General features: G+C 34.3%; 1 protein-coding gene across 3 annotated transcripts in view; it reads left to right on the top strand.

Moving 5' to 3' along the window:
* Positions 1–19,801, top strand: part of ROCK1 (Rho associated coiled-coil containing protein kinase 1) — an 84,363-nt gene that overhangs the window by 52,237 nt on the left and 12,325 nt on the right. For 2 of the 3 annotated variants that reach the window (XM_038129822.1, XM_038129823.1), the window contains exons 13-27: positions 805–853; positions 1,447–1,582; positions 1,966–2,057; positions 2,173–2,419; positions 3,300–3,406; positions 4,477–4,627; positions 5,492–5,652; positions 6,517–6,701; positions 7,427–7,496; positions 8,913–9,007; positions 10,288–10,453; positions 11,979–12,072; positions 12,442–12,530; positions 12,857–13,045; positions 13,243–13,408. In XM_038129822.1, the coding sequence (XP_037985750.1) occupies positions 805–853; positions 1,447–1,582; positions 1,966–2,057; positions 2,173–2,419; positions 3,300–3,406; positions 4,477–4,627; positions 5,492–5,652; positions 6,517–6,701; positions 7,427–7,496; positions 8,913–9,007; positions 10,288–10,453; positions 11,979–12,072; positions 12,442–12,530; positions 12,857–13,045; positions 13,243–13,408 (1,997 nt within the window). Of the gene's footprint in view, positions 1–804; positions 854–1,446; positions 1,583–1,965; positions 2,058–2,172; positions 2,420–3,299; positions 3,407–4,476; positions 4,628–5,491; positions 5,653–6,516; positions 6,702–7,426; positions 7,497–8,912; positions 9,008–10,287; positions 10,454–11,978; positions 12,073–12,441; positions 12,531–12,856; positions 13,046–13,242; positions 13,409–14,399; positions 14,437–15,574; positions 15,597–19,282; positions 19,332–19,801 lie in introns of all 3 variants that reach the window. The other variant, XR_005256082.1, reaches the window with a different exon arrangement.

Below are 19,801 nucleotides of genomic sequence, written 5' to 3'. Positions count from 1 at the left end.
TACGTTCTGATTGCTCTCCACAAGCAGGACATACATTCTTGAAGGATATTCAGTAGCTGTCTTCCTGCAGTACTACTGAAGTTGTCAGAGCACAACTGTGCCTTCTGGTATGTCATGCCTTTCACTGCAGAGTTAGTAGATAGGAGATATCCCTGATTGTTGTAACTGCCTTATTTTGTACCTGCCAGGCAGCCTTGTCTGGGTGTTCTTTGTTGGCTCTTTGAAGAGGGATGGCTGCCTACAGAAATGCAATGGATGTGTCAATGTTATTGCCAGTTAAATGATGTTTTACTGTGTGTTTTGCCAGTAAAACATCAGTATGTACTGATGTTAAATGCCAGTACTACTCTCTGTAGGTCAGTCTTCTAATACATTGCTTCAACAGAGAGACTTTCAAATAATATTATTAATATACATTTATCTGTAGTAGGGAGCTCTCTACTGTGGAATTAATGAGCTATTTTAGATATTTGGAGGTCATAACTAGGAAGTTTTAGCAGCTCACCAGGGTATTCTAATCTTAAGGATAACCTGTTGTGTACATACACTGTTTTTTGTAGATTAAGGGTTAAAATGTGGCACCTAAAGTTTCACATATTTAAGCTGTAACTAAGCTCATAAATACTTAGTGATATATTTTACAAATTATTTGCAATGATTGGTTGTCTTCCTCAGCTTTAAATGTTCATTACAAAATAACATTAGTCAAAATATTAACATTCACTTTAGTAATGGTCACAAATCATTTCACTAGAAAAACAGTATGTATAATGTATCTGTTAAATGATCTTGTTTTATTTTTAGATCTTCAAACATAAAGCTGGACAAGATAATGAAAGAACTGGATGAAGAGGTAATATTTTTCCCCCTGAAGATGCCTTAATTGGGTAAAGAGTGGAGTTAGGGTAAAGAGATAGGAATAGTACTTTCATGATTCTAAGATATTTTTTCTGTGACTAAAAAAAATTGTTCTGTGTTCAAGTTTGAGACCTAACGATCGTGTTTCAATACATAACATTGGGAGATTACATTTTTATTTGTACACATTTTCAAAAACTTTTCTTTCTGTTAGTCATGCTGATTTCTGTTTATTCTGATAAATATTTTACTCAGTCTTGCTTGTTGCAATTTTTATGGAGTTTATCAAAGTCATTTACTACAAAAATGCAATGATTTTCTATTGAGTCCTTCTCTTGTCTCTTGATAATAATTTTAGCTGTTTAGATATAATTGCACTAACAACAATTTTTCTAGTAATTGTATAAATTTGTCATGTAGAAGTTAAAAAAGCTGTCTTTTCTGAAAACGTTTCCAAGGAAGCCAGAAATTAATTCATTTGAAACAATGCATCAGTTTCCATGTTTATTTAGTTGCTGAGATCATGCAACTGCTTTAGAGATCATTCCTTAAAATGTAATTATAAAATACCAATTCTTTGAATTTTAGGGAAATCAAAGGAAGAACTTGGAAACAGCAGTGTCTCAGATTGAGAAGGAAAAGATGGTATTACAACATAAGATAAATGAGTACCAAAGAAAATTTGAACAAGAGAATGAAAAAAGACGTAATGTGGAAAATGAAGGTATGCAGTGTTGTCCAGACACTGACACTGAGGATGTATATGATGTGTTTTGGGGAATAATTTAGTGTCATAGTATCTTAAGTGCTGTGCAACTTTAGGGTTTGAAAAGGGATCTTTTCAAATAATGAACATAGATTTTGAATTCATTTTTACTTGAACACAATTTTTTTGGTTCTTATTTTCAAATTCTATGCTCTGCAGCACTGTGCTGTGTTGTTGGTCTGCAAGCACAAAATTTGACATAAAAATATATATATAAGCAAAAAATCAAGAAAAGACCTATCAATGCAAAACAATATTTTGGAGCATGTTTGTGTAAAAAACCAAGAATAAACCCTAAGGTTTTTATAGTATGCTGTATTAATGGTGCAATTTCTCTTTAGTGTCCACACTAAAAGATCAGATGGAAGACTTGAAAAAAATCAGCCAGCATTCACAAATTTCAAATGAGAAGATAACACAGTTACAAAAACAAGTATGTTGTTTGTGCTTCTTGTCTTCATTATTTCTTAGATTTGAGCATTCAAATATAGCAAAACTGGCTCCATAATCTTTATCTTTGAGAATCTTTGTCTGGTTTATTTTAACAGCTAGAAGAAGCAAATGATTTGCTGAGGACAGAATCTGACACAGCTGCAAGACTGAGAAAGGGCAACACAGAGATGAGCAAGTCATTAAGTCAGGTAGAATCACTGAATAGAGAACTGCAGGAAAGATGCAGAGTTCTGGAAAGCACAAAACTGCAGGTGGAGAAAGATTATTACCAACTACAAGCAGCTTTGGAGTCAGAACGAAGGGATAGAAGTCATGGATCTGAAATGATTGGAGAACTACAGGGTAATTATTCTGAATTTATAATTTACCAAAAAAAGTTATGATAACCCTACTTAAGTGTAGTAGAGTTTGGTAATGGGAGGAAAGCAAACCTGCAAACAGAGTGTGACTGAACGATTTCTGAAGATTTGATCTGGCTTCCTGATCATGTTGAGCGGCTCTTGGGAGAGACAGAGAACATCAAAATCACGAGTGTCAAACACTGATCATGAGTCTGGGGCTGCACTGACTAAAAGTCTGAGTCCAATGGGTGCAGAAATAAGAAGAGCTGATACAGTGCTAGAGAAGATTCAACACTGTCATGCTGCCTTGTGCAGTAGCCAAGTTGGTATATTCTGGACTTGCTCTTCTTTCATTTGTGGAGAAGGCTATTATTTACAAATGCCACATTTACACACCTTTTGAACACTTTTGGGATAGTGATTCCACACCTTCCATGGGGAGCCTGTTTCAGTGCCTGACTTCCCCATGGTTTGAGTCACACTTAGGTAAATACATGTTGTGTTAGTACCCAAAAATCCATTTGAAACTGAATTTCTGTGTAATGTGCCTTATCTACCCATGAATGAAGTTAGCATCACTTACAGGTGCTTGTTCTGTAGCATGGCAGAACTTGGGTTAATTAAAGAAATTTTGAATATTACATAATGGAAGTGATGGAAGGCAGCAGCCATTTTTACATTATTAGTTTTTGTGAATTATTACTGATGACATAAAGAGTGTCTAAAAGAGTCCGTTTGCTCTACAATGTATGGCCTTTGCATGCCTGAAAAATTTCAAGTATTTGAAATATTTTATGGGCCCAGAAATCAGTAAAAGTTGCAAAGACTATTGATCTGAGTAACGTAACTAATATTGAGTGATATTTAATTTTTTGTGGCAGTTCGGATTACAGCTTTACAAGAAGAAGTAAAAAACATTAAAAACAACCTTGAAAGAGTGGAAGCGGAAAGAAAACAAGCACAGGATATGCTTAATCATTCAGAAAAGGTATGGTGAAATGATGTTAGGCTGATGCTCTTTGTCAGCTTTTGACTATATTTTCAAATTCATTGATGTTTCCAAGTCCAGTGTTACTGCTCTGAATCAGTCTTGTGTTTATGTTATGAACTCAGTACTGCTAATTTACAATCTTATCAGGGTGGTCTCCCGAGTCCTCAGGTAGTTCTTACTTGCAGCATTGTGCATGGAAATTGTGTTTGTGTCCTTGAATCATTGATTCAAGGATCCAGTCTTACTGCCAGTAGCAAGGAATTTTTTTCTGCCTGCCTAACTATGACTGCAAAGACTTGCCTCTGAAAATCTATGAACTTTTTAAAAATCTGATTTTCTTTTTGCCTTTACTGGATTTTAATTTGACTGGATCAATGCCAGGCAGGCTTTTTAATCAACTTTGATGCGGAATTTTTTTCTGTCCTTCCTTCTGAATGTTCCTCTAAAATCTCTCATCCCTTCTATATGATGGAAAAACAAGTTAACAGTTAGAGGAAATCCTGCACCCTTTCTCCAGGCAGACTGCAGAGTTAACTCTGTCTAGTGAGGTCAGGTAAAGATTTGCTGTGCTGTGTGTTCTATGCAAATAAACCAGAGGTACAACAGCCTGTGAGGGAAGGGGACAAGCAATTCTAAGTTGTTGTTATGTGAAGCAGCCATTCAAAGGCCAGTGCTTGTGTCTTAAAGCACATGTCCAGTGCTTATTTACTGAAGTGCTGTTAATGCCTGGCAATCCTAGCAATGAAATAACACAAATCCTTCCAGGTAACAATAATTCAGGTTCCTCTGTGCTCTGTTCGTTAGGTGTACATTTCCTGTTTAGGTGACTACTGATTATACAAACAGAGAAGTTTCCATTTTCTTGCAAATTTGTAGACTACTGAAAAAAAGTTGATGAAGTTTATTCCAGAGAACTGAGTACAGTTTTGATCTGTTACTGTTGTTCGCTAAGCGTGGAAAATAACATCGATAATCTCTTGATAACAGAAATTTAATACTAAAAAAGGGAATAAAAATGTGATTCCTCAGGTGTTACAGAAATCTGATCACTTTTTCCTTATCTTTAGGAAAAGAATAATTTAGAGATAGATTTGAACTACAAGCTGAAATCCTTACAAGACCGGTTAGAACAGGAAGTCAATGAGCACAAAGTGACAAAAGCGCGGTTAACTGACAAACACCAGTCAATAGAGGAGGCAAGATCAGTTGCCATGTGTGGTAAGTGTTTCCTGCAAGTCTCAGGTAAATATGTAATAAAACATGTTCTGATTATGATATTTCAATACACATTGTGTTACACCGTAGTACTCTTGCCGTGTTTGATCCCTTGTATAAATAAAATGTGTATTAAAATCTTAAAACTTGAAAACACAGATGTTAAATTATTTTCCCTAACATGCTATTTCATAAAAATGGTATTGTTTCTTAATGTTTTGCATACCTTACTTCAAAGCCTTTCTTGGCTTCTAAAATGCTGTTGAATCTTGAAATTCTGTCCAGTGCTAAACAGAATTGAAAGAATGCGTTATCAAGAGAGATGTCTTAGAGCATTCATTCCTGTGTAGCTGCATTAAAAATACCAGTGTTGTATTAGGCTTGTCTGAAGTGAAGTGAGAAGTTTCTTTTATGGGTGAATACCCATGAATCAAAGGTGTGTCTTGATTTTGTAATTGAATATGTCAGATTTTCTCTGTGAAGGTCATCAGTACCTAAATGTGGCTTTTAGAGTTAACAATAATGGTAGCATTTTTTCTTTTGCTACCATCCATTCATGGAAATGGAACTTTGCCTTATGTCAAAATGATTACTTCAAGAATCTGTGCTTTTTTTTTTCTTTCATTATTTGTCTTCCAGTTGTCATGATAATATTCCAATGCTTTGAATGTAGATTGGAATTATTTTTATTTTTTAGTGTTCCTTGTATTAATGCCAGGATCTTTTTTCTTTCATTGAACAGCAAAAAAGCTTAGATAGCTAAACAAATAGGTCTGAAAAATATTAGGATATTTATGACTGTTTTTACAAAAGCATGCTTGCATATGCTATGTAATAATCTTTGTTGTTTTTACTAATCTTTTTTAGAAATGGAAAAAAAGATAAGGGAAGAACGGGCAGCAAGAGAAAAGGCAGAAAATCGAATAGTTCAAGCTGAAAAACAGTGTTCCATGTTGGACTTCGACCTGAAGCAATCTCAGCAGAAACTGGAACATCTTCTTCAGCAAAAGGAGAGACTGGAAGATGAAGTAAGTAAAAGGTTCATTACTAATCATTTTCTATATAAATAAGAAATTTGAGTTGAACCGAGAAATAGAAAATTACATTCACTTATACTGAGCTCCTTCTATAATACAACTCTCAGTAGAATTGAGGATAGTTGTTGGCCTAAGTAGGTTTAGGTAATTGCTGCTTGTTTCATAACTCTAGCGTGTCTTCCATATTTGAACTTCAATTCAATATAACACTTTTTTTGTGTTTTCTCTTTTCTAAAGAAGAAATTTGCTTGTGAATTTGACTGTGCAGTCTGATTGATGTGGATGATTTACAGGTCTGAGTTTGTGTTGTCTAGTTTGCATTCTTTCCTTTTGTTCAAGGAAATGGAATTAGAATATTGAGTGTGAAAACTAGGTACTAAGAATAATAGCTTCATCCTTACTTTTTCTTTACAGGACAGTGGGAATGAAGTTTATAATGCCTTTCTTAGGGGTCACAACTCATGTGAATTAGTTTTTATGTACTTCGTAAGCTGCATGTTTTTTCTAGGCTGACAGATTTTTAAGATCTGAAATCCATGGAGAGGTTTGCAGACAATTTAGGTTCCTTCAATTGTTGTCTTTCAGATAAGTTAAATCAGGAACTTTGAAATAAAATAAAAATGGGAAAGTTTTATCATCCTGCAGCATCATAGCCATAGGTTCTAGGGGCAAGCGCTTTTAGTGAGATTATTGCACTGGAGTGTTTGGAGATTCAGGAATACCTTGACATATGGTACAGAGTGTAGCATCTAGTCAGTGGTGTTTAATATAGAATAATCCATATGTGAAACCTCTTCAGCCACATGCAATTGGTTATTTAGCAAAGGCTCCTAAATTGAAATATTTCTCATTTAGGTAAGGAATCTGACACTGAAGCTAGAACAAGAGACGAATAAGCGAATAATGGCACAGAATGAATTAAAGGCACAAGCTTTTGAAGCTGATAACTTGAAGGGTTCTGAGAAGCAGATGAAACAGGAAATCAATACCTTGTTGGAAGCAAAGAGATTACTGGAATTTGAGTTGGCTCAACTTGCAAAGTAAGTAAAAACCTGAAGTAAAATGGAAAAAATTGCTTAATTAGACATGTACTATTTTGCCTGCTCCTGCTAGTGAATAAAGTTCTCTGGAGCATAGGCATTTTTTCCTAAACTGGAAGAGTATTTTTAGCTGCATGTTATGATTCCTACGTAGCTGCATGTTATGATTTCTATGTAGCCTTCAGTGTTGGAATATTTTTGTTATGAGCTACAATTCAGAACAGTTCTTGGCTCACCATTCTATGTTAAGGTACACACACCCATATAGATGTGTGTATATATATATGTATATATTCCTCTTTTATTTGAATTACTTTTTTATGGATTGGCTCTGATGCTAGTTACTAAATCGTATGGGACTTTTAGTACGTGGTAGTCAATAGTTCCCTTTCATTGCCTGATACATTTTCTTAATGTTTCTTTATCTTAAAATGAAGACATTTTTCATTAATTGGACTTCTATCATATATTCTTTCAGCTGGCTTAATGTTTCTCCATTTAGAGTATTTCTTGGCTTCTAAATTACATACTGAAAGGATCATTGTTTTAGAATAAGAACTGTATTAAATCAGAATTCTAGGATACAGCAAACTGTTGCTCTTTGTGAAGTAATATGTATGCAAATGGAAGATCATTGTAGAGTGCTGTTCTGGTTAGAAATTGTCTTTGTCTTTTGTTAGTAGCTGACTTTTTAAATGTTTCCCTTTTTTTTAATTCCTTCAAAGACAGTACAGAGGAAATGAAGGTCAGATGCGTGAGCTTCAGGATCAGCTTGAAGCTGAGCAGTATTTTTCGGTAAGACTTGTTAGGAATTGTGTGTAAGGAATTTTGACATAAAATCATTTAACAGTGAGTAGTTGAAACTAAGATAGTTTTAATGTAAGTAACAGCCTTGCATAAATCAGCAGTTCAGAAAATCCTGCTTGAAATACAAACAGGGAACAAAATATTAGAGAACATTAGATGGTGTATCTAAAATGTTGTTTTGTTGTGTGTCAAAACTGACATTACATTGAGTAACTCTTACCTGAATTATTCATCAGAGTTGTTCCTATCCTGAGGTTGGAAAGGAGATATTTTTCTGATACAATTGCAAATTTTGTAGAGAGTTCAAAATCTCCAAACTTACTGGAAAATAGCTTTTGCTATTGATCTACCATACACACATTTAAGAACCATAGACTCAGTAGCATTCTGCATTTATTCCTTATTCTAAAAAGCTACCTTCTCTGCACCTGAATCTCTGAAGAACCTTACTGCGTACTCCAGGTAGCCAAAATGTGTATTTCATAGATGTAGTTTGATCTGTTTCGTCCTGTGAAAAGAAACAATAGGATAAAATTCTCTAACACCTGAACTTCAAATACATTTGTGAATACGGACAGACTCTTTCCACTTTGGGAAATACTTTTAAATTTGCTTTTTCCTGGGAGAGGCAATAAAAAAATTTGTTTACTAAACTGCATATGATTATCATTTCATTATCTGTTACAGGGGCTTTTTCTGCAGTTCTCCATGACATACTGCTAATAAGAAGATGCAGAGCACTGTGTTTCCCAGTTTCTTCTTTTTTCACGAATTTGTAGTTTAAATAAGACATTCATAATGCAGTCTGAATATTTAGTAAAAGTAGTTTATTGCAGAAGATCAAATTTTAACTTTCAGAATTACAGGTGATGGTAATAGTAACAATATAGTAGTAAAACCCAGAAGTAATTCACAGCAGTAAGTAATTTACATAGATCAGACCTCAACTGAATCACTTACTAAGTTTATACTTAGAAAAAAGATTCTAAGAGAGAAGGTACATGGACACAAAGAGAATGCAGCAGGTGAAAGCACAGAATGATGTTAGGCTTGTTGGATGTACATTTTGAGACAAGTGATGCTTCAAGATGCAGTTTTGTCCTATTGTGTCCAGGACACTTGTTCTGCTGTGTCACAGTGCCTTCTGTCTCTTTTGCAGCACGTGTATTTGTGCAGCTATGTAGGAAAACACACTAGAAAATTGAAAACTAATTTGGTCATATCAGTTCCCTACCCAACAGAAACTGTAAAGAAGCATCTGGGAGAGGAAGGAAGGAGGAAATTTCACTAATGACAGTATTGGCATGTGTTGTGCTTTGACAAATTCTAACTAAGTAGTCTGAAAACAAGGAGGAATTTCAGTATGGAATTTGAATAATGATTTTTTTATGCTTTCTTTTACAGACACTTTACAAAACTCAGGTTAAGGAACTGAAAGAGGAAATTGATGAAAGGAATAAAGAAACACAAAGAAAAATGCAGGAGTTGCAAAATGAAAAGTATGCCCATTATGTTTCTCACATACACCTACGTTTTTCCTTGTAATACTATCTCACTCATGTGTACTTTGAATCAGATCTAAGATGTTTTAGTTCATTTAGATAAAGGCCTCACAAGTGTTCTCTAACACCTTGTAAGTGGCAAATACACAGAATGTTACCTATACTGACTCACAAAGCCAAATACGATTATTCATATTTGCTTTGGACATTGTCATGTCTGTGAGAAGAATAATGACTTCTCTGAAAATTTACTAAGATTCAAAAATTTTGAAAAGCATTCCAATTTGTAGTTATCATCTCACCAGCTTTTAAAATTTGATTATCCTGATAATTACCTAATATATTTCTATAATCAGTAAAATAATTTGAGAAAAAGGTAACAAAGTCTTTGAAATTTAGTATACTTTTGATTACAGCTAAACTAGTTATTATTAACAACCCTTAATTGTGATGTACTGTTTCCTAAGCTATCAAATAAGAAAAAAATTTTAAGCTTATTTTTCCAATTTCTTAATTTATTTCATGTTCTGAAGAAGGAGACTGTAGCCTTATGCATGACGTACAGTTTCTTCTAAAGTCTGTACTTCTTGTTCTGCTTGAGCATCAACATTAGAAAACAGTCTGAAGGGCAGAGGTTGTTATGTACAGTGTTCATTTTGTACAGCAGTTTAGTAGGCTAAGAAAGGGAGAAAGAAAAGATGTGCTAATAAATATGGTGTAGGAGGAAAATATATTTGCCTCTGCAAAGTTGTTCATGAGTGGTAACCAACATAAAGAAATGGGGAGGGAGGAGAAGGTAGGCAAGACTTCCCTTATTCTTCTTGGGGTTATTTATTTCTTTTCTTACTTCTTTTTATAGATGCTTTGTATTCTGTTGCCTCGCTATTCTCTGCAATCTTATGTTCATCCTAAACGCTTCTGGCTTGGATATAACTATGGGAATTGTGATAATGGGCAAATGTGGGTTAAGTATCTTTTGATGGACCACTCTGTACATATAATATAGTTTTATTTTCTGTTCCTCGAAGGCAGGAGAATAGATCTTGCTGTTTCATGAATGATCGAAATGTTAATGAAAATCACAGTAAGCTTTCTGCTGTAGCTTGTATGGACCATCAAAAGATACAAGTGTACAGAACACACTTGTTAACTCTTGCTTTTCTTAAGAAACTAAGATAATGACCATTAGCTGAGTGGTATAATTTGGGTTTGATAGTTTTCCTGAAAATTTGGAATGTTTTGCATAGGAAAAGGAAGTCTTAATGTCCTTTTTACAGAGAAGCACTTGCTACCCAGTTGGATTTAGCTGAAACCAAAGCTGAGTCGGAACGGTTGGCACGGGCACTTGCTGAAGAGCAGTATTATGAACTGAATCAGGAGAGTAAAAAAGCTGCATCAAGGCACAGACAAGAATTGACTGATAAGGACATCATCATAAGAAGGGTAAATTACTGTTATACCTGTGTACATCTCTTCCAGCTGGAAACCAAAATTCATGGTTTTAATTAAAATGGTGTCCTGTTGTGATTGTAAGTGATAACTAATTAAGTATCTTAAGTTTTGGGCTCCCTTGGAGCCTTTAAATTTCATTATGTGACCTCCCTAAAAAACAAAATTTATTCATCTGAGGTGAAGCCAGAATGAAAATCAAGTGATGTCTATAATTCAGTTATTAAGCTTTGTATTTACTTCTTGTCATTGCCAAGTGTATTATTTGAATCTTGTTAATTTATGGAAGTGTGTGTTAGAGGCTCTTACTGCAAAGTAAGTTAGTCTTTAAAAAGAAAACCACTTGAGAGACTCAGGTTTCACAACCCAAACCCCAAAATGTAATTTTTGAAGGCACTTTATAGCATAGCTTTTTGGATGTTAGTGTGAGCTTGATAAATGTCTTTAACTGAGGAGTCTCAAACAGCAAGCCATATGTAGCATAGTTATTTTATCGTTGGTTTTTTCCCCCATTTAGCATCAGCTGTGCATGTTGTCTTAAAAATGCTGGGGATGTAAAGTTTCAGGTTTAACTGAGCTTGGCTCAGTTGCTCAAAGCTTTCTGTTAATGCTACCAAGGATATTCCATCTCTGTGAAAAGTGTGCAAATAGTGTTTGTTTCATGAATTTGCTTTTTTAAGCTTGAGATTTACAGAATACCACTATTTCTTAAGAAGTATTTAGAAGACTATGTCTGTGGCATCAAAGGAATACCTTCTTGCCAATATATTTTTTGTTTCAAGTTTCTGATAATTTTGTCAGACAGCTTCATACACAATTATTTGTATAGGCTTCAAACAAAAGCTTTATTTAGGAATACAATTATGGGGGTTTTTTTCATATATATTTGTTACGTGATCCTGGCTGTGGCAGTGAACATGGTCACATATTCAAAGTTGTTGTGCTTTTCCTTTCCAACTTTTTTCATTTTTTTTGCAAGCTCTGTACATATATATTTATGTCTGCTTTGTCTTAGTCCAAATTTAGTTTTGTTTTTATCCTGATTTTCATGATTTATGCAGTAAATTGCATAAATATGCAGATTTTCATGATTAGCAGTCAATGGCTTGTATCTACGCTAGATTTAATGCTGGAGTTCTAGCATCTATCAGCTACTTTTCTGTCTGGATGCACAGTATCAGGCCTCTACATATTAGTTTTTCCAAAGTACAACAAATTAAAATTGCCGTATTCCATAACTGACAATCTAACTTCGCCTAAGTTGATTTTTGATTTCCATACGACAGTGTTGTCAGTTCTGCACTGATAATTTTTTTTCTGGGACACATGTATTTTGAGCCTTCTGGTAAATCAAAACAGCACAGAAGAATAGTAGCATTTTTTACAAGTTGACATAGGCAGAAGGTGTTCTAAGTAAATGGTTGTTATAGGATTAAGGATATTTAAAATAATAGTATTATAGATATTTTTAGAATTTATGTCAAATTCTTTATTCTAAAAAGTGTTTCTTTTCATGTAGCTGGAAGAAACTAATAACACTTTAACCAAAGATGTTGATTTAATAACAAAGGAAAACACAGAAATCAGTGAAAAATTTAAGAAACAAGAGGAAGGTATGTCATGTTTGGAGTTTTAATTGATTTGTTCTGAAGTATGCCTGAATTTGAAGCCTGAATGCCTGAATATTATGAAGAAATGGGAAGTGAAAGAAGACATTGCTATTTATCTTCCCTATTATTTTGGGCTTGATGTTGGCTTTAGTATTTCATCTTTGTGCCTTTCTGATATATCCTTCTGGTCATTTTCTGTCATTGCAGTAGTGTTAAGCTGGTAATCTTTGTCTTTGCAAATTGTATTTTGCTCAAAAAGGGAAGCAACAGGAAAAGAGAATGGAAAAAAAAAGATGCACTTGTAGAAGTAGTTACATTTAAAAATAATTACCTTGTACTAAAATACCTCAAAATTGTATATTATTTTAACAGATTACAAAATGAAAAAAGAGGAGGAAATCAGTAATATTAGAATGCAATATGAGAAGAGCATAAGCACTGAAAGAACTCTGAAGACACAGGTACAACTTTTTATGCAATTAATAGCAATTATTACTTTGCGTTAACAGAAGTATTTCAGGTTTTTGCTTTTGTGAACTAACTCTTAGTTCCTTTGAAATCATGTTTATATTAACCATGATGTACAATATGCATTGTTAAATTTACATTTGAAGGAATAAGTTTTGATGCTGTATTCTTTAGAGTATTACTTCAGTTGTGAGTAAGGGCCATTTGTGTTGGTGACAGGGTTTTTTAATCAGATCCTGTAACTAGAGGAACTGAGAAGTTTTTTATGAAACATGCTGCATATGTAATTTTTCTTACTGGTTCTCCTTTTTCTTAACAGGCTGTCAACAAACTGGCTGAGATAATGAATCGTAAAGATTTTAAAATAGACAGAAAGAAAGCTAACATGCAAGATTTGAGGAAGAAGGAGAAGGAAAACCGAAAGCTCCAATTAGAACTTAATCAAGAAAAAGAGAAATTCAATCAGATGGTTGTGAAATACCAAAAGGAGCTTAATGAAATGCAAGCGGTAAAATAATTTAATTTTTTTATCATACTGTGGAATATATATGTATATATACATACATACATATATATATATATATTATGTGTGTGTGTATATATATAGATATACATATATAGATATAGATATGAGTTTTGTTTTCAAAATACTTGTCTGCCATATTTTTGGTAACACAGTAACTATGTATGTTTATATAAATACAGCAACTAGCAGAAGAATCGACGTACAGGAATGAGCTCCAAATGCAGCTGGATAGTAAAGAGAGTGACATAGAACAGCTACGAAGGAAAATCATGGACCTCCAGCAAGGAATGGATTCTACCAGTGTTGCCAGTCTTCCGACAGATGAAACAGATGGAAATCTTTCAGGTATGAGAAAAGCAGATTTGAACTACTTGGCTGTGTTGCATACACATAGTTCTGGAAGGTATTGTTTCAAACAATTACTTTTATTGCTTCTTAATGTCTTCTGGCTATCTAATTCTGTATCACATCTCCACTTCCTTTCTTTCTTTGTTTCTTTTTTTTTTAAATTTCATACTTTAGTTGCTTATATTTAAGACCTAATTTTTTCTTACATCATACTTCCCACTATATGGCTTGGTATTAGCATTGTTTATATGCACTTCTGAGGATGGAGTATCTTTACATCTCTTGTTTTTCAAATACAGTGATCACAATGTGCAGTATTTGGTGAATAGAAGACAGGGCCCACACTTCTACAACATCATGATTGTGTTTTATATCTTGAATGCAAAATTGTCTTGGTCTTATCTCTTCATAGTCAGTCATGTAGCACCTCTGTGACAACTGGCAATAATTGCTGATGTGAAAAATAATTGGAGGAATTTCCATAATAAATGTATGGTTGTATAATACTCTGATAAAGCAGATTATAATAAGAACATGTAATACAGCATAGCCAACCATTTCCATGTATCAGTACCAGGCTGTACTTTGAGACCCACTGTTAGACTGGTTAGTTATTTCCCTCTCCCCTTCCCCAGTGTTTGAAAAGTGTAATCAGTTAGTACTTCCACATGATCCACTTCAGTATCTTTCAATACAGGAAAAAAATTTAGTGTAATCAGGTGTGCTTGACAATTTCCATATATCATAGCTAGGTATATCTTTTTTTCTATATGGTTAAGTAATTTTTCATTGTGAAATTTTCAATATATTTTTGTTAAGTCTGAATTTCATTGTAGAAAAATATTTTTAGACCTACAAAACTAGAATAATATTTTTTGGTATTTTATGACTTCGGTGGATGAGTAGTCAGATAAAAGTAAATAGAATAATTTTAGATGTGTCTTTTCCTCTTAATGCACTTCATGCTTGTCAAATTGCCACATTCTAGAGTTTTTCCAGGAGTCTTAGAGTGATTGAAATTTCAGGTAGGTTATCAGTCTTAGTACATGTTTTGATGTAGTTACTCCTTTCTGTGTCTGTTTATGTTTCCTATCTTCCCCTAGTGTATTTTTAGATTTTTATTTTTAGTTAATACTGTAATGAATTTCATTTTAGAATAGATTTTTGTTCAGGTAATGGTATAGTCTTTTTCCTCCACAACTTCCATTTTGTTCAAGAAGCCTTTTGCATTCTGGAGTTTGATCTGTAAATTGCCATCATGTAAAGATTTTGTCTTTTGACAACATCTTCAAGGCAAACTCCCATTGGAAATTCTTAGAATTATTAGATTGGTTAAGGAACTTTTTTTTTCTTAACTCTCACCTGCTAGGAAGTCCTTCTGGTATTTTTGAAGTAGCAGTACATCTCAGGAGTTTTTCTCATAGATACTCATTTTCAGTGTATTTCATTTAACGGGGATAAAAAGGCAATCAGAGAGGTTTTGCTTATTAAAGTGGATTTTTTTTCTCCTCTCAAATTACAAATTGGAATCAAGCCTTACTGTTTTTAAGTGTCTTGTAATTAAAGAAGATTGTAGTTCATAATTTTAGTAGAAAATTTCTGAGCTCTTCAATTGAGAGCTTTAGGGTTTTTTCCTATGACAAAACAGACCAGATTTATTCTACTCAAAAGAGTAGTTTTGAACTTTCTCACTTCTTTTCTCAGCCATTTTCATTTGATGGCTGTTGTGTATTACATGGAAAACATGAACGCTTCCATCCAGCCATAGATACCTTCCCTGTTTTTTTCTTAAGGGCAGTAGTGTGCCAGTATGACCCCATTGTGTCCCAGATCTTGGATGGACTGTAGGAAAAAGCTCTTTCTTTGTCTGCCTCAATAAGGAAGGTTATTTTCAGTTTTACCTCTGGAGATGTGTATAATCAGGCTTTTGGCTGCATAATCTGTTGCTTCCATTTTGGGGCAGAAATTTCAGTGTGTACAAGATCTTGTCAAGTCAGCTGGTAATTCCCATTGTTAATTAGAACATGACAGTTACTGGAAGTTCTGGTGTTCTTGAGTGAGGTGTCTACTTGTTAGCCCTCAACTATTTCTTTTTTGCTAGCTTTTCATTTCTCTTCTCTTTTTTGCCCTTTTTTCTACACATGCCTCTGATTTTTACTGCAGTTGTCCTGCTGGTTTGATACAGGTAGGACCTCTAATACATATTATTAGGACTTCTCTACATTTAGATCATGTCCCTACATGCTGCCTTTTTTTTTTTTTTTTTTTTGACTGAGTTTCTGGGTTGATCAGGATCTGAATAAGAAGCAATTTGGTAATTAAAGGAGATTAGGTGACATTAGCATAGTCAAATTTCACACACATGTCCAAGAGCTAAGCAGAGGGTGAAAAAGGAGTGCAGTAGCATTATAAAGATGACAAAGAACCCAGCCAGACTTCAGAGCAGAAATAGCCCATGCCAAAGAAAGAGGAAATTATCCAGCACATAGGTTTTTTTCTGCGAACCAAGTAATTAATGTACAAAACAGAAGGTGACGTGTTACAGCAGCTCATTTTCTACAGTTTTGTTGTATGATGTTGATTGTCTCCAACTGTGTGCCAAGTTCCCATCACTTCCACAAGCCAGCCATGGCCATTGTTTCAGAGCACCTTGAATGGCATCTTGTTTAAAGAGCTGGATGTGATGGGTAGTCAATAGCTGGTGCACCAGTTCTAAAGGCAAAGACACTTTAAAAAAATTTAAGCAAATAAATGGTTGAATTTTATAATAAGTATTTATAGTATGATTTATTCATTTTTCTGTCAAAATAAAAACATCACCGGGGAAAAAATAAAGATACAAAATAATATAAACACATATAAAAGAATGATTCCATGGTCATGATTCTGGCAATGGGCAGTCTTTGGTTTAACTGAGAAAAATTTTTATACTCATAAAATTTTAAGGAAAAAAATTCTCTTTAGAAATAGACACAGAGAAGTCACATGGTAACACACTTTACAGCTGTGTTTCTCTGGGAGGTACTTTCTGTCTACCATTGGCCTAAATATTCCCTCAAATTCTGGTAGCTGCCAGGACAATTTATACTCTCCCAAGATGGGGATTGGCCCCTTTACACAATCCAGGCTATTCTCAGGCTCTTGATCACTTACATGGGAAAGATCATTATGTGGATGAAGGTTTTTCCTTTAATTCAATTCTAGGCATGTTTTGTAACTCTCACTCCTGATCATTGATTTAGATAGCAGCTCATATCTCAGTTGGTGTCCCCAATGTTAACAGAGTCCTTGCTGAAACAACTGAGGTATTTGCTTTTAAATTATGCCTTTGGAATGCCTCTTCCTCCTGCTTGGACTTAGGAAGTCTTTATACTTACATGATTGTAAACAGAATTCTTTTTTGCCAAGACGGAACATAATCAGGAACGGGAGGGTTTTTTCTCCTGATTGTTACAGGGCACTTAACCTGTTGTGAATTGCTTCTTTTCATCTGATTGGCAAGATCATTTAAGCAATTGAGCTGCCCTACAAGTTTAACTGCAGCACATAATATTTTACAGCATATGTTGTCGTGTTTTGCACAAAGATAGGATGGAATAATAAATGTGTGGAGCATTTAAGCCAGCAGTTTTATTGGACTCTGATAGGGCTTCCTGAAGCAGCCTGAATAAACCCCAAAGCAAGATCCAGTCAGAAATCCTTGGTGAAATCCACGTGAAATTATAGTAGGACAGTCTGCAGAAGGAAAAATCCAAAATGGAAGAAAGGAAAGAATTAGCAAGATAGTATCTCCAGGTTTTTGGTTGCTGTGGAAGACTCTTAGGAGTAGGAATTCTTGAGCATTGGAAAGAGATGCTCCGCTGTTCATGAAAGCACCCACATTACTTAGGTCCAGAACAACAAAAAGTCTCATAAACATGTACAGTCATGGTTGTCTTGTGTGATTTTATTGATGACTTACTGTTAGCAATCTTACCTTACTGAATCCCTATGAATCCTGGTAGTCTGGATACTAGCTATGAAGATGTTTGGAATGCAAATCTACATTTAAAATATATTCAGAGAAAACTACAAGATCTGTAGCCTTTATGGATTTTTTTCTTCATATCTTATTCAGATCCAGCTGGCCATCAGATATTTTTGAGGCCTATCTTAGACTTTCTGGATTGCAAGTATGAGGTATCAATTCTGGTATTCTTTCCAAAATACAGGGAAGTTGTCAGGCAATAGTTTTGAGCCTATTTTTAAAGACAGGAATGGAAGATTCTTTTTTTTAGTCTAGATAGCCCATATTTTCTTAATTACTTAATCAGAACACTCATAAATATTAGTCTTCTGGATCAAATATTTGTGAAATGGCCAGATAAGTATTTGCAGTTATGCTAAGTGTGTCAAGAGAAATGAAAATGCACTATAAATATTACTTGAGAGGAATCTTTGTGGTGAGGTTGGAATGAAAGAGCTCATCTACCCTTTCAAGAGTACATTTGGTTCCAGATGAGTTTTAGCTTTGTTGAAAAGGAGTATGGTCAGAAACTGTTACTTTCAACTGCAAGATGTTAGTCACAGCTCAGAAATCATCTTTCATTCAAATAGAACTGGCTCCTTAAAATAGATTTGTAGTAGACAGAAAAGAATGTCAATGGATTCATTTGAAATACCTCATTAACTTCCTACTTCTTTTGAAATTGTTTTCAGAACATGCTGAAATAGAAGGGAACCTAGAAAAACTTCTGCTGTCCCTATAAGCATCTTTTAAAATTCATCATCATTTGGATCTTTCTAGATTTTCATATGCCACAACCTGAACAGAAACTTTTTTCTTTTTTTAACAAGTCATCCTTCCTATATTCCTTTTGAATGACAGTTTCCCATACTTTGCTTTTTATTAGCAATTCATCACTTTGTTTTGCAATGAAAACCTGAGTTTTAGGATGTTTATATAATTTCTAAAAATGGAAGAATCTTCTCTTAGTGTAAAAATAAATTAAAGTATTCAAAACAAGGTAAACATATCTTTGAGGCCTGTAGACATGAAGGAAATAAGTTTTCTTTTCCAAAGCTACTGAATATCAATAACTGGGGAGAGTCTGGGATAACAGAGAGGGTAGGGTTGGGGGGTTTGGAGACCCTTACCCCCCCAATCCCCATAGTTCTTATGCAGATGTGAGAAGGCAGGGAGGTACAAATTCCTTTCTTTTTTCTGGGAAGTTTTCTTACAGGAATGAGTTCTGCTAACATGCTTTTCTTCCAGTTGATATTGGTAGTTCAGTGCTCCTCCAGTATTTTGAAGCTATTCTCTGTGGAGAAATGATGGGAAATGATTCCATATTCCTAAGTGTAGTCCATTTCTAAAAATTGTCTGCTTTGAGGCTGATGTGGGAAGGGCTTTTACATGCCTAATTATAATGCCTTGCTAGGCTGTCAGTCGTGTTGTAATTCTATATAGCTAAACATATGGACAATAACTTTTATACATTTGAATGCATTTCAGAACTTGCTGGGATAGAGTAATACCTCACATAGAGTAATTCCTGAAGGACAAAAGGAACCAGTAGCTCCTCAGGACATAAATAGTTGTGGAGAATGTTTCAGAAAGTTTTAACTTAATGTTTTTGAATTTTTCAGTGCTACTATAACCTGGCTTCATAATTTTAAATTTTAGAAGCCACTCTCAGTTAGCTGGAAGAGCTTTCTAAATCAACAATCCACATTAGGCAGAATGCTCATTTTCCTGTGGCCTTTTTTTTTGTATAATGCTAAATTATTTCAGTAGTTTAATGGTGGAAAAATAGGGTATTACATTTCTCTTTGGATAATTTTTCACTGAAAATTTGAGTAAAACGCTTGTCTCTTATTCTTTATATCTAGTTGATTCTTCCTGCATTCCTTATTTAATTATCTCCTATGCTTATCTTCTGTGAGTAATGGGACACCTACGTAGCTTTGCTTGCTCTTGTGCTCTCTCTCCTTTTTTTGTTTCCTGTGGAAAATGTGGATCTGATTTATTTTACTTCCTGCATCTTCCTGCTGAGTATTTTCATACAGCCCCTCTGAATGTTAAATTATGTTTACATTGAAAATCCCTTAATTTAAACTGTAATATATTTTCAAAGCAAAGTCTTTCCTGCCTGGCTCTTTGCAAACTATTTACATACAGTGTTAGATGTTGGCATCAAGGAAAACAGCTTTATTTTTATTGTGCAGTAACTGTGTAATCAGATGTTGGCTTGTGATGAAGCATGAATTAAATGCTTATATCTTCATTTTATTTAGCTGTGCTTTTTATTCTGCATTGCTGAATAGGTAATTGCCCATTACTGCATGTAGTATATCTTCCTTTCTAGTACTAGTTTGCTTTTGTGCTATTCTGCTTTATTATTATAAATA

Source organism: Motacilla alba, chromosome 2, assembly GCF_015832195.1.
Source record: "Motacilla alba alba isolate MOTALB_02 chromosome 2, Motacilla_alba_V1.0_pri, whole genome shotgun sequence".
Lineage (NCBI taxonomy): Eukaryota > Metazoa > Chordata > Aves > Passeriformes > Motacillidae > Motacilla > Motacilla alba.
Note: the sequence above shows the minus strand (reverse complement) of the source record. Positions and strands in the feature narration are given on the sequence as shown.